The sequence below is a fragment of the Limulus polyphemus genome, unplaced genomic scaffold, assembly GCF_000517525.1.
Source record: "Limulus polyphemus unplaced genomic scaffold, Limulus_polyphemus-2.1.2 Scaffold45, whole genome shotgun sequence".
Lineage (NCBI taxonomy): Eukaryota > Metazoa > Arthropoda > Merostomata > Xiphosura > Limulidae > Limulus > Limulus polyphemus.
In genome coordinates this window covers 828,153-841,101 of record NW_013665655.1, presented here as the reverse complement: position 1 = coordinate 841,101, position 12,949 = coordinate 828,153, and the positions used below count along the sequence as shown (strand labels likewise).

At 32.7% G+C, this 12,949-nt stretch overlaps 1 protein-coding gene across 2 annotated transcripts in view; it reads right to left on the bottom strand.

Annotated features, from left to right (window-relative positions):
• The window catches only part of LOC111086552 (latrophilin Cirl-like), a 106,533-nt gene that overhangs the window by 10,864 nt on the left and 82,720 nt on the right, over positions 1-12,949 (bottom strand). For both annotated transcript variants that reach the window (XM_022389787.1, XM_022389794.1), the window contains exons 10-16: positions 12,599-12,742; positions 11,002-11,219; positions 9,927-9,976; positions 8,634-8,745; positions 8,207-8,310; positions 6,193-6,592; positions 4,066-4,169 (exon numbers count right to left, since the gene is read on the bottom strand). In XM_022389787.1, the coding sequence (XP_022245495.1) occupies positions 4,066-4,169; positions 6,193-6,592; positions 8,207-8,310; positions 8,634-8,745; positions 9,927-9,976; positions 11,002-11,219; positions 12,599-12,742 (1,132 nt within the window). The remainder of the gene's footprint in view (positions 1-4,065; positions 4,170-6,192; positions 6,593-8,206; positions 8,311-8,633; positions 8,746-9,926; positions 9,977-11,001; positions 11,220-12,598; positions 12,743-12,949) is intronic.

Genomic DNA, 12,949 nt, shown 5'->3' with positions numbered 1-12,949 from the left:
CAAATACTAAGTATTCGATTATTAATGGCTGGAGATGGCTTGAATGGGTAACGAAGAAAAACTTTAATATAAGTTTAACATAACAGCAAATGTACCTGATGACAAAACCTTGTCGAAACGTTGTACATTTGCTGTTATGTTTAACTTATATTAAAGTTTTTCTTCATTACCCACTCAAGCCGTCTCCAGCCATTATTAGTTTCAAAGTGGGTTCCTCTTCATCGTATTCGGTTATTGTTTTTGATGTATGATTATCTCAGTACTAGATCAGAGCTTAGATTTTAAACATGAAATTAATAATTAATCATATAGCTTTTGTCCCACTATTAATGCCTGAATGTGAAAGTTCGATAGAACATTTACAATATTACTTTTTAGTTTTTTTCATATTTGAGAAATGAGAGATACTAAGTAAGAATCCCAGGCTAATACAAACCTCGCTTCAGTACGAAACATTTTATCAAAAGCATTATTTCAACCATAAAAATCAACGTTAAATTTCACATACGTGTTTAAGCTACGATATGTTTCATTAAAAATGTAAGGATTTATCAGAATAATTATTTTAAGCCTAAAAAAAGTTATATTCCATTTTGATTTAAGTGATTAAGTAACTTCATCTAAATGAGTTGCCTTACAAAAAAACAAACAAACAAGATAAATATGATAAAACGTTCATTCAAAATTCACATTGAGCGATTGTCTTTATTTTGTACATTATTGTAAACTTTTGGGTAAGTAAGGAATTTTAAATTAGCTTGTTTTATTTTTTGTTCATAATCGTTTTTGAGAAAGTATATATGAAACGATTGATAAACGACGCTCAATTTCATCACAGCGGGTTATTCAGTTTGCCTTATCCAGCTCATATATTTTTCCAGTTTCATTTATTGAAAAGTAGTACAGCAAAAATCTAAAGCTTTCCATGGGCAGTTGGCCTGAAAAGACACAAAGATATGATTGTGAAGAACGGTGTGTAAATTCTTCGAAAAATCTACTTAGATATTCAAAAATTGCAAATATTCTTTACATATATACACACACACACACATATATTAAGAATACCGGGAATATAGAATATTGTATCGAGTTTCTCGCAAAATTACTGAAAGCGCAGAAAAAAAAAAGTGGGATAGAAAGCAGTTCGTAAAACATGCATTAAACATTCTCGGATATTTTAACATTCAGATAATTTTTTGAAAAGCAATTTAAGTTTACTGCATAGCAATTCTGAGTAATATCATACTTAAAAAAGATAAGATACCAAAACGCCATATAGCTGCCCCCCCCGAAAAAACTCCCATCTTGTTTATAAGTGTATAAAATTACACAGTTTAAAGATTCTGTCTTTCGATTTTAGTGTATTAATGTTCTCCCTCCTTTTTTTTTCTGCTTTTTCATTTCATCTTGAATATACATATATTTAAGCTTGCACACAAACACACATATATATAATGAACAGAGAGAGAGAGAGAGAAATTAAGATACAACAAATCTCAGTGCAACCTAGTAATTCTGAACTCTCAAGAGTAACAAACTATAATATTATAAATGGTGGAATGTTAATCCGAAGCTGGTGTTATCAAGACAACTAAAATGATTTATAGTTCACAATGAGAGTATGGTACTCTCAAATCCTTTCTCATCTAGATAAAACATCTCTTTCAGTTATTACCTGGTACACATCTCCTATCTAATTGATAATAAAAAAACTCCTTCTTTTTGGATATTTTAATTATCATTACAGTTATTAAGGCACGAGATGTATCTACGTCAATATAAGTGGAAACAGCTGTAGAGGAAAAGAAAAGAGGACTTGAAACTGTGCTCGATGCACTTATTTAATCAATGGACACAGAAGTATTTACGATTGACAGTTTGTATCCCATCATTCTTATGCTTTTGAAATTGATCGCATCAGCAACGGCATTTCTTATAAGGTTAATGTTGCCATCACATCCAACAAATAAACTTCCCAACTTAGCCGGTAGAAAGTGTAAGTGGGTCTTCATATGTATGAGTTGTCAAGCGCAGCAAAACGCGGGAAAGAAAAATAAAAAATTCAATTAACTCTTAAGTATTACACCTTAATCATCCATATGATGGAAATTAACGTCATGCTTTTGTATGAGTTGCATCTCCCTATTTTAATTGCTTTTATTTTACAAAATTGGTACGAAGAAATATGAAAGAACTTAAAGTCTAGTTAAAAAAAATACAAATATGTAAATTTCATTTGGACCTTCAGCCAGATAAACTTTTAAAGTAAACTCAAAACTTTAGGTCAGATAAGCATTGAAAATGCATTTGAATATTAATATCTGGTAAACATTTAAAGTACACTCGAACTTTGAAGCCAGACAAATATATAAGCTATAATGAATCTTAAGCCAATATAAGATGTAAACTCAAATTTTGAAATAAGAAGCAAACGCAAAGTAATTTGATCTCTGAAACAAGATAGAATTTAAAGAACACTCCAGCCCCCCCCCCCCACTGGCACAGTCGTATGTGTGTGGACTTACAACGCTAGAAACCGGGTTTCGATACCCGTGGTTGGCAGCGTACATTGTGTAGCTTTGTGCCAAATTACAAACAAACAAATAAATAACAGTCGAACTTCGAACCAAAATGCATATATGTAAGACATACTCAAACCTTGATAATAAAAAAAGATAATTAAGTAAAGTACATTTGAAGCTTTAAAAATAAGAAAAGTAAGATAAATTTTAGTCCAATGTCAAAACGAGGTTTGTATATACATCATTCCTACATCCAGCAAAGAGTAAAGTCAAAAGAACCAATATTGTACCAAGTGGACAAAATTAGCAAATTTCAATAAAAGATAAAATGTTTGAAAACTTGTTGTATTTTTGATATTTCGCCACCTTGATAAAAGTCATGAAAACCTCTAGCGCTGTATTACAACGAATTGTGGTGAGTTACAACTTGGCAGCAGGGTATGATTAATGACTATATTCAGAACTTTTATGTGTTAATTTGGCCTTTTTATTATTCTTATAAAATTTTTATAAGATCACAAAGGACTAGCTAACCATCACATGGTGCAGGGGGAGTGACACTATACCTAAACCTAATCTCATTTCCACATAATAAACCTGACGATGTGATCTATACAAAATCTACCAACAGTTGCACGTAGTAAACCAAAAGATGTGACCTTAATTAATTAATAAACATATTGGCAAGATTAATTAAAAACCACTTACCTTGGTGCATAAATATTACAACCGTCATGAATTCAATTTCAACAAAGTCCAACACTGAGGTTAAAAATAAAATTGTAAGCTTGTGTACACGTGTTAGAATATTTCCATGGAGAAAATAACAAAATTATATGATATTTGTATTTGTAATTATTTACATAACGTTCGATTACATGCTGTTGTCGTTGAGATTAAATTATTTTTCCAAGACTAATAAAATCAATGTAAGACTGATTCTAAGATCCCCTCTTTAAATGTCATTGTTGAATGAATTAATAGCTTTTACTATAATAAGGGGAGGCTGGAATGCAAATGTCAGGAGGTAAAGGTTTCTTACTCACCACTCCTAATGAAATAACCTTATTTCTTTCTCACCATTCTCATTTCTTCTTATAGTTGTCACCTTCCCATAACTGTCTACACGCAGTGAAGGGTAATATAGATGTGGAACGTTGTGGGCTTGAGTATTCCTATCTCTCTCTTTTATCTTATTTCATTATTTACTCTGTTCTTCTTTACATTTGAAGCTCTGTGACCGAGATTAAGGCTGATAGACTGTGTATACCCACTGCTTTGGGGGTCCTACTTACGCAGTCACCTCCAGAGATGAGGACACATCTTATTCTTTTATCACATTATGGCCTGTGCTCTGGTTACTTTATTTTGTTTATGTACCGTTTTATTAGAGCTTGTTTTATATATATTATATATATATATATATTTAAATAATTCATATCTAATCATGTGACAGTAGTTTCTAGAGCAGCTGTTGTTTCTGTTGAATTTTGTGTTATGTTAACTTGCAAAAAAACAAAAAAAAAAAACAATTTTCGCTTACCTTAAGTTGGTTAACTTCGATTGTTCTTTGCTCTTACAGGAGATGGAACTCTCGATTTTTCGAAAGATTTTTGCGCTTACAATACACAGAAATATAATAGACATCTGAAATAAAGAAAACAGAAATAGAGTCATGGCATATAAAGTGAAACTGGCGAAGCAAGATCTTATTTAGGCTAAGAAATATGATTAAACATTAGATAAATAGATTAAATCTTATTGTTCAGAATATCATGAAAATATAAATTACAGTTAAAAGCTTGGTTAGCAGTAATTTCAGCTTTTTACAACATTTCGTCACACACGCTGTCCTAAAAATTAGAAAGAAATTACATTTTAACGAGCAAACGTCTGAAAAAAATACTATATACTACATATATTAAAAATATATCTCTAAAAATAAAATACTGATATTGATGAGAACCAATATGTCTAGAGTGAATACAAATATTGTTATGAACTTTAGAGCAGTTCGTTGTTTTTAAGAAAAGCTATAGAAAAAAACGCACTTTATGTCCACAGTATTTGCTTATGCATCACGAATGATACGTTTAATACCATTCGACGACACAGTGACTTATGGCTGGAGAATTATATCTGAACACTTTTCGAAGATGGATACTCGAATAGTGAAATTGTTCAAATATATATGGATGAAAGACCTAATATTTAAAATAAGGATGTCATGGAAGTGAAAAGGTTGGCACAACACTATATTTAAGACAGTTATGGGCTCAGAAACCCCATTTCAAGCCAATCCGGAGCATTTTGACTCCTAAAATGAAATCTATATTTACAGAAGAGAGCCTTTCGACCCTAAAGGCTGTTCCAGTGAAGCTGTATGCTGTTTACAAAATATTAAACAGGGTTTGAAGTTCCAAAAACCGCACAAAGCAAATGTTCACAAGCTTCTAGCAACACCTAAAAAAAAGGCGTTTTCACGAGAAGCATGGCTCAGTAAACTCAAATCACAGCATTCCCATTTGATCATATACCTGTTAAATCTCCAGACGCAGTTCCTATGGACTTTTGTGCGCTTTACTTTTACTTAAACAAATCCTGGAAGCTTAAATCCGCGCAAACTGGAGTATCGATGGAAAATTGTTTAATATGTTTGGTCTAAGACAGATCTCGCCGTCTTTCACAGAATAAAAATTGAAGTGTTGGATAATAGTGCAAAATCATGTTATCAGATTGGGTAATAGTGCATAATCATGTTATCAGATTGGGTAATAGTGCATAATCATGTTATCAGAATGACCGCGAACAATGACGGAGTGAGTATCTTAGTAATCTTCTGTGGTCAGGAAACTACCTGATATGTGTTTTTTTTCTTTTGACAAACTTAAACATCAGCAAAGATACCGAAACGTCATCAAAAGAAAAGAAAATGTCAGGTTGTATCTCGTCCGTTGAAGATTCCTAAAACACTCAAAGCAATACCCAAACCTTCACTAAAAGAAGATGGAGGATGTTGTTCCAAAGTCAGTCCAAGGTCTGGAAACATCGTTCTTATAAAATGCTATTAACCTTCAGTATAACCCAAACTTTACAGCTCACATAATAATTAGAAGAAATTTAAAGAGCATTTGAAACTGCTAACAGGATTATAATAAACTATTAACTACAGCGTAAAAATTATTTTGTTTTTGTTATTACCAGCTTGGCTTATAAAGATATGAGAACTAGCACTATTATGTAGCTGTAAACAAGGCATAAAATAATTATAATACAACAGACTTTTTTCCGTTACACCATTACATTTAGCCCCCAATGGCACAGCGGTATGACTGTGGAATTACAACGTTAGAAACCGGGTTTCGATACCCGTGGTGGGCAGAGCACAGATGGCCCATTGTGTAGCGTTTTGCTTACCTTCAAACAAAGATTACGCTTGGTTTGTTAATTATTTTTTTAGAAATATATAACGCTTTTTATTTTTTAGTAATGAAATGAAAAACTAATTGAAAAAATATATACATTTGAAATCTCGGTTTTGTTAATCACAAAAGAGAATAGACACATCTGAAAAATTTATGTTCTCTAATTTGTGAGAAAACATTTTATCGAATTGACTTAAAGAGTCCCTAGTTTGAGTTTATCCAACAATAGGGTTTATTAAACTTACCAAAATGCAGGCAAGAGCAGGTCCCACAAATCCAAATATAAAATAGTTGTCTATTTCCAGCCAGCAGTAAGACTTAGTTCCGTAGCTTTCAGGATCAACTATAGCACAAACACTCACGGCTATAATCGGTACACTGTAGCCTGAAAAACAGTACCATCTCCAGCGACGTCTAGCGGAATCACTACAATCCTTCCTCTCTAAGGCCATTAGGAGCAGTTGAAAGGTTTCCAGAAACATCCAGATGAAGGAAGCCAAAAAGAAATAGTGTAATAATCCTGCCACCACACCACAGATGATTCTACTCATTACGTAGTCAATTCCTCCCACAAAGGTCACTTCCGAGACTATTAAACAGAAGCACATGTTCTTGTGGATTACGTGGCGATCATCTTTTAGACCTCTGAAAATAAGAAAACAATATAGGTCATATTTTAAACTTCTAGAAATAAGAAAACAGTATAGGTCATCTTTTAAACCTCTGGAAACAAGAAAACAATAAACATGTATAACCCACTGAAATTTGCTGAGGAACTTACACACATTTTTTTTTTTTTTCTAAATAACCACACAAACTGACAAAACTTTTAAACGTAAATTAAAATCCTGATATTTAAACCATGCCTAGAATTTAGAGTATGTTTAAAGAGGTCCACCAGTATCTCAGTGAAATATCTGCGTGCTTACAACGCTAAAAAGTTGGGTTTCGATACCCGTTGTGGGCAGAGCACAGATAGTCCATTGTGTAGCTTTGTTCCATCAAAACCAAATAAATTTATAAAGTTTACTTGAAAAAAAAATGTTTAAGATAGATTTCTACAATAATTATTTCCCTTTATCTTATCTTACAAAATATAAACTAACAGATGAAAAGCGAACATAAGTCTTGATTTCCTTTTTAAAAGTTATCCCATTATGAAGAATTAAGAGAGGTTAACTTAAGTATATTTTAAATTTGTTAATACCTATTTTTCATGCTGCATCTGTAAGCAAATTACCCTAGTGGTAACTGATATAATTATACAATAAGTATTAAAATGGATGGACAAAACTAAGAAATAAACAATAGTAAACATGGATTATTATTATACGTCCTTAACCATTTTACTCTAAACTTTTTTCAGCATATGCCACTTTAGATGGTGGTAGTAGTATCATAAGAGAACCACCAATGTAAAACAATAATTGATAAAACCAAAATAAGCCTAACAACTATTAGAATAAACTTTCGAAAATATTACTAGCCTGGTGAAAACACGTTAGAAAAATCTTAATCTTACTCCAAATTTAGTTGTTCAGCATCAGCTTTCGTTTATAGGGATTTTATTATCTAAACTCCACCACTGTATGAAGTTTAATGTTATTCTTCTGATGTGTCTTTATCGAAGGTTACTGAAGAGAAGGAGTACAGTTCCCCGAAACCGGTATTACTCAGTACAATGATAAATATAATGATAGATTGATTTTTACATGTATTTTTAGTAATTTTGTTAGTTTAAAAAAAAACTCTCGGTAAGAAAAGGGTTAGTAACGACATTTTTAACTAACTATAATTTTTTTCTCAGTGGAGAAGAAATGAAAAAAACGACGAGATCTTACTTTATTATTTGAAGAACACAGGAAGTGTTGATATCAAATGATGGGGGGAGGGGAAGAAGGTGTACTGCTACGTATTTATCATTTTTTATATCACTTTAGTTTTCTCGGTGTAAAATTGAGTAAATAGCATCAGAAACACTAAAATATCTGAACATTTTTTTCACTTTAGTTTCTTTTGATAGGCTGTTCTATTTACTTTCGTTACTTTTGATAAGCTGTTCTATTTTCTTTAGTTACTCTTGATAGGCTGTTTTATTCACTTTAGTTACTCTTGATAGGCTGTTCTAATCACTTTAGTTACTCTTGATAGGCTGTTCTGTTCACTTTAGTTACTCTTGAGGCTGTTCTATTCACTTTAGTTACTCTTGACAGGCTGTTCTATTCTATTTTATATGTTAAGGATAAATCAATAACTTACCTAACTAAGTGTAAGGTCACAAAAGTAACCAACAGGAAAAATATAGCTACTCCACAGCCTATAATCGTCACGATCTGAATATACGGTATATCATCCACGTTCACCTGTAATTAATGTAAACCTGTGAATAAGTGAAAATAAGGAAAATAAGCTAGCTTAAGTTTTTGTTTTAAAGGCTGATTTCATTAAAAGGCAAACAAAGATGACTATTGTTTTGTCTAATGTCCACAACTTGTACCACCGTATCTTGAAAATACCTGAAAAAGCCAGTCGAAAGAAAAAAAACTTTTAGTTTACTTCATAAAGCACTTGTCACAGTTTAATTTAACCCCAAAGTTTTATCCCGGTTTGGGATTTTTCTTTCAGTATATTTATTTGTTTTCTAATCAGCTCGAAGAATTGGTAAAAAGATAGATATAGATGGTACCTCTGCTGGAGAAACATCCATAACTAAAGCAAAATTTGTTAGATGATTACAGGAGCACCCAGTGTGAGACTTGTTTGTCTGTGTTATCCAGCAACCATCAGAAGACCAGCGCCTGGGAATCAAATCAAATACACGACACTTTAAATATTGATCTTAGACATCTCAAGAGTAACAATTTTATTCTGTACACACAGAGAAAAAAATATGTGAGAAAGTTTTCACACGAATGAGAATAGTATAAGCTTAGGCATATTACAGAACGCTGTAAACTGCAACTGAAAGTCCATTAGACTTCATGTTGAAGATCAAAGTTTTACTTTAATCACCATTAATAATCTCTATATTCTCGGGATGTAATGAAAGCTAAACTTAAGTTCTTATAGTTCAAGCTTCACACATCTTTGTGGAAGAGACAAGTTGACCGATTCTTCCTGTCTTTTTTAATCTTGCCGCTTATAGTTGATGAATTATCTGACATGGACGTCCGTTTTTTTTATATACACCAAATATGTGGAATATGCTTTAATGTGTTTCTTAATCATTAAGTTATTAAGCTGTCTTAGTTTTCGTTGAAATTCCAGTACTTAAGCTGTGCTTTTCAGACCATATCGCTAACATAGGAATCACTGATGGTTTCTCATAAAATTTATTTAACAAACAACAATAACAAAAAAAAACTGCTTGTTAAATATATCTTGAGTTATAAATAAAATATGAACAAACGAATTAAAATGAAGGGCTGTGTGGATTATTCAACAATATTGTGTACAAAGAACTATCGATTGTAAGTTTGACATTAGGACTTGATGTATTATCCCGTGTAGAAGTATCATGTTTAGACATATCTATGTATAGGCATACCCCATGTAGATGCACTATGTTTAGACATATCTTTGTGTAGATATACTCCGTGTGGATTCATTACATTTAGATATATTTGTGTGTAGACGCACAATTTTAGACGTATCTGAACGTAGACGCATGTATGGGTATAAACACTTTACGCAAATGCACCTTATGCAGACGTATCTCATAAGTAAGTTCATCATGTGCAGACGTAACCTATGTAAACGCATATTATGTATGCGTACCTATATACAAATATATATATTTGAAGATACATCTGAGTGTAAGTGAACCATGTGCATACTTATCTACGTGTAAACATATCATCTGCAAACACATTTGTCTTTAGGTGCTGAGTGTTGCGGCACCATGTGCAGACTTATCTACGTATAGACGTATTATCAAGTGTAAACCTACGATGCATTTTGATATCAACAAGCAGCCTACCTTGTATTAAATTCCCAGTAAACACACTGTGGATTAGTAACATTTTCTTCCTGAAAAGAAAAACAATAGTTCTTGTTAGTTTTAGTCTAGGCAACAGTGTTGGATTTGGACACTTTAGTCGGTGTTCGTTATAGCAATCGTACCGAAAAAAGGAAGTGGAATCAGTCAGACGAAGTTCGTGTGTTACTTACAGAACACACGACGACACTTTAACAGTGGCTAAATGTGCTGTAGATAAACGCCTGTCCTTCTTCTGGGCTTCATAATTAACATTCTGCAGTTTAAAAGAATAAAGATAAGGAAATAGCTTCTTAAAAGTACATTCTTAAATGACAAAATTAACCTCACCAGTTATGAAAATATTAAACGTTCTTTGTGTAATGCAAGTTATGTTGAAAGAAAACGTATACGCGTAGAGTAATTGTAAATAGCAATTATGCTGCATTGTATAAAGATTTTTCTAGTCTTAAGCAACATTTATTTCGTCAAAAATACCATATACCAATGAAAAACTTTATGAATTTCAAACTGGACACCAACTAGATATGTTGCATAACCCTCCAAGTTCCCCGCGGAGCCAGCGGTAAGTTTACGGACTTACAACGCTAAAATCCGGAGTTCGATTTCCTGCGGTAGACACAACGGATAGCCCACCGTGGCTATTCTCTAAAACAAAGAAACAACAACCTTCTAGACTAAATATACAGTAATATGAAATATAAAATAATAAGCCAACTGAAGAGTTCTGATTGCAGCTGAACATAGGAATGTAAGCCCGCCTTTATTACATGTAAACTACACATACAATATTCTAATATTTTGAATAAAGTTTGAAAGTGCCCAGTCATGCTAAATAATCTCCCAAGGTGCTGAATGAGATTGCAATAGGATTAAACTAAACTAGTAGTGAACTTTAAAAATCTCAAATTAAACTAATGGGACGAAAAGGTTTATAATCTAATCTGTTTCATGAAAATATTTACCAAATTTTTCACTAATACACATTCAAAACACTTGAGTTATAGAAATTATGAAAGATGTGTATTTTTCAAATACAAATAAAGTAAAACATTACTTGTAAATGCTTCAGTATAACAGTCACAGGCTGATGAAGTTGTACCATTCGGTACCGGTCAATAGATGCACTTAAGACATGTGAATTGATTATTTGTGTCGTATTGACTGCCATGGAATTCTGGGAGTCATCGGTGTTGGTGGAAACAGGGTGGATTTCCCCGAGAGTAAGAAAATCTTGAACATTCTTGTAGGCCACGAAAATAATCTTTACGAATCCTACAAACGTAATGGAATATATATATTGTACATCAACCGAAAACATACAGGCATAATACAGACTGATAGACAGTAATTACATGTATATATACAGAGGGTTGAATACGTTATATTAAACTATTTTAAATATGCAAATCAGCGTCACGTGACAACCATGGCCTATATAAAAATATGGCGGAACGACGTTTATCACAGAGCTACATGTTGGCATTGTTTGGCATACGTTGATGTCACTGAAAATTGATCATTCGTTAAAAGAGTAGGTAACAGCCCTTTCCGACAAATTATATTCATACTATTAGATCATAAAGATGTGTTTAGATCCCAGAATTAGAACCTTCAAGATAGGGTTATTCATTGTAATTAGTAATATTGGAAAGCAATGGAATATGGATCAATGTGGGGCATCTGAACCATCCATAAACAAGCTGCAACAAGTCATACCTCCAGACGTGATAAGTAAATGCAACGATTTGTAACAGCTGAGTATTCACGACAAAGGTCAGTGGCAAAAGTCATCCTTCCACGTGACCTATGCAAAAGTATGCACAATAATCAAGGAAGGGTCTCTGTCTGAGAAAGCGTAACAAAGCTACGTTTACACAAACTGCTTCTATGGCATATTAATTCAACAATCGCATATATCAGGCAACTGGAGAATAAAACTGATATTCATGCTATTTCATATGAAGACATACGGTAAAGTTGCCAGACCCAGCTCCTCTGGATTTATATATGATTGTACTTTTGAAGCAGCAATAGGAATGTGGAAAAACACATGGAGGGATGAGCTTTGAAAATATAACAGATAAACGACAGAGCAATTTGAAATGAAAATTACACTTCAGGGTTATTCTCAAAATGCACGGTCATCGAATAGAGCATAACTGGACGTGGCCACAGTGACACTACAAAATAGTTTTGATATAACGTACATTCAATTTCTGTATGAAGCAAAAGACAGTGAAGTCCTACAAATATATAGTTAGGCAAGAAAATAGCTGTTTCGTTGTAAGCATTGTATTTTTCGCAAATATTTGGTTGATTTCTTTTCATGCACAGCTTAACCAGCTAGGTTTGTATATTCACTAAATCATGTCTACCCAAATCCCAAAATCATTAAAAGATTTGAGTTTTTATATTATAAAACCTGCAAATTCGTTTGACCTTTGCATTTTTATTAAGCTAAACAATTCTTTAAACATTTCATTGATACTCCTTTCAGAATAAATTTGATAACGTCAGAAATATATGTCGTTTTTTCTGGTAAAAGTTCCGAAGAGAGCCGAAGAAAGTAGATAAAACGATTTCGGAAATAAAAAGCGAAAAGCGAGATTTGGCGGGTGGCTACTAGATATACGCTACTGTCATGAAATTACCGTTTCTTCCACTTCCGACTAATGCTGGGGCTGAGAGTACTATGATGTCTTGGATCAGAGCCCAACTTGTTTCTTCCACATCTTCTTTTTGTGGGAACTTTACGGTCGTTATTGACCAAGTCTCCACCAATCGAATTGAAACCACTGGAAAATTTATATAAATAGATTGGAATATACTACTATGATGGAAAGATAGAAAGACGGATATACATATACGTATATATATATTTTTGATTTAATTTTAGCAATATGAATAAACAAATCCGTGTATAAAATGTATCTTTTTATAAAAAATATACATAAAACAATCTAGCTGATGAGAAAAACAGACTCTATTGAGAAATGTAGATA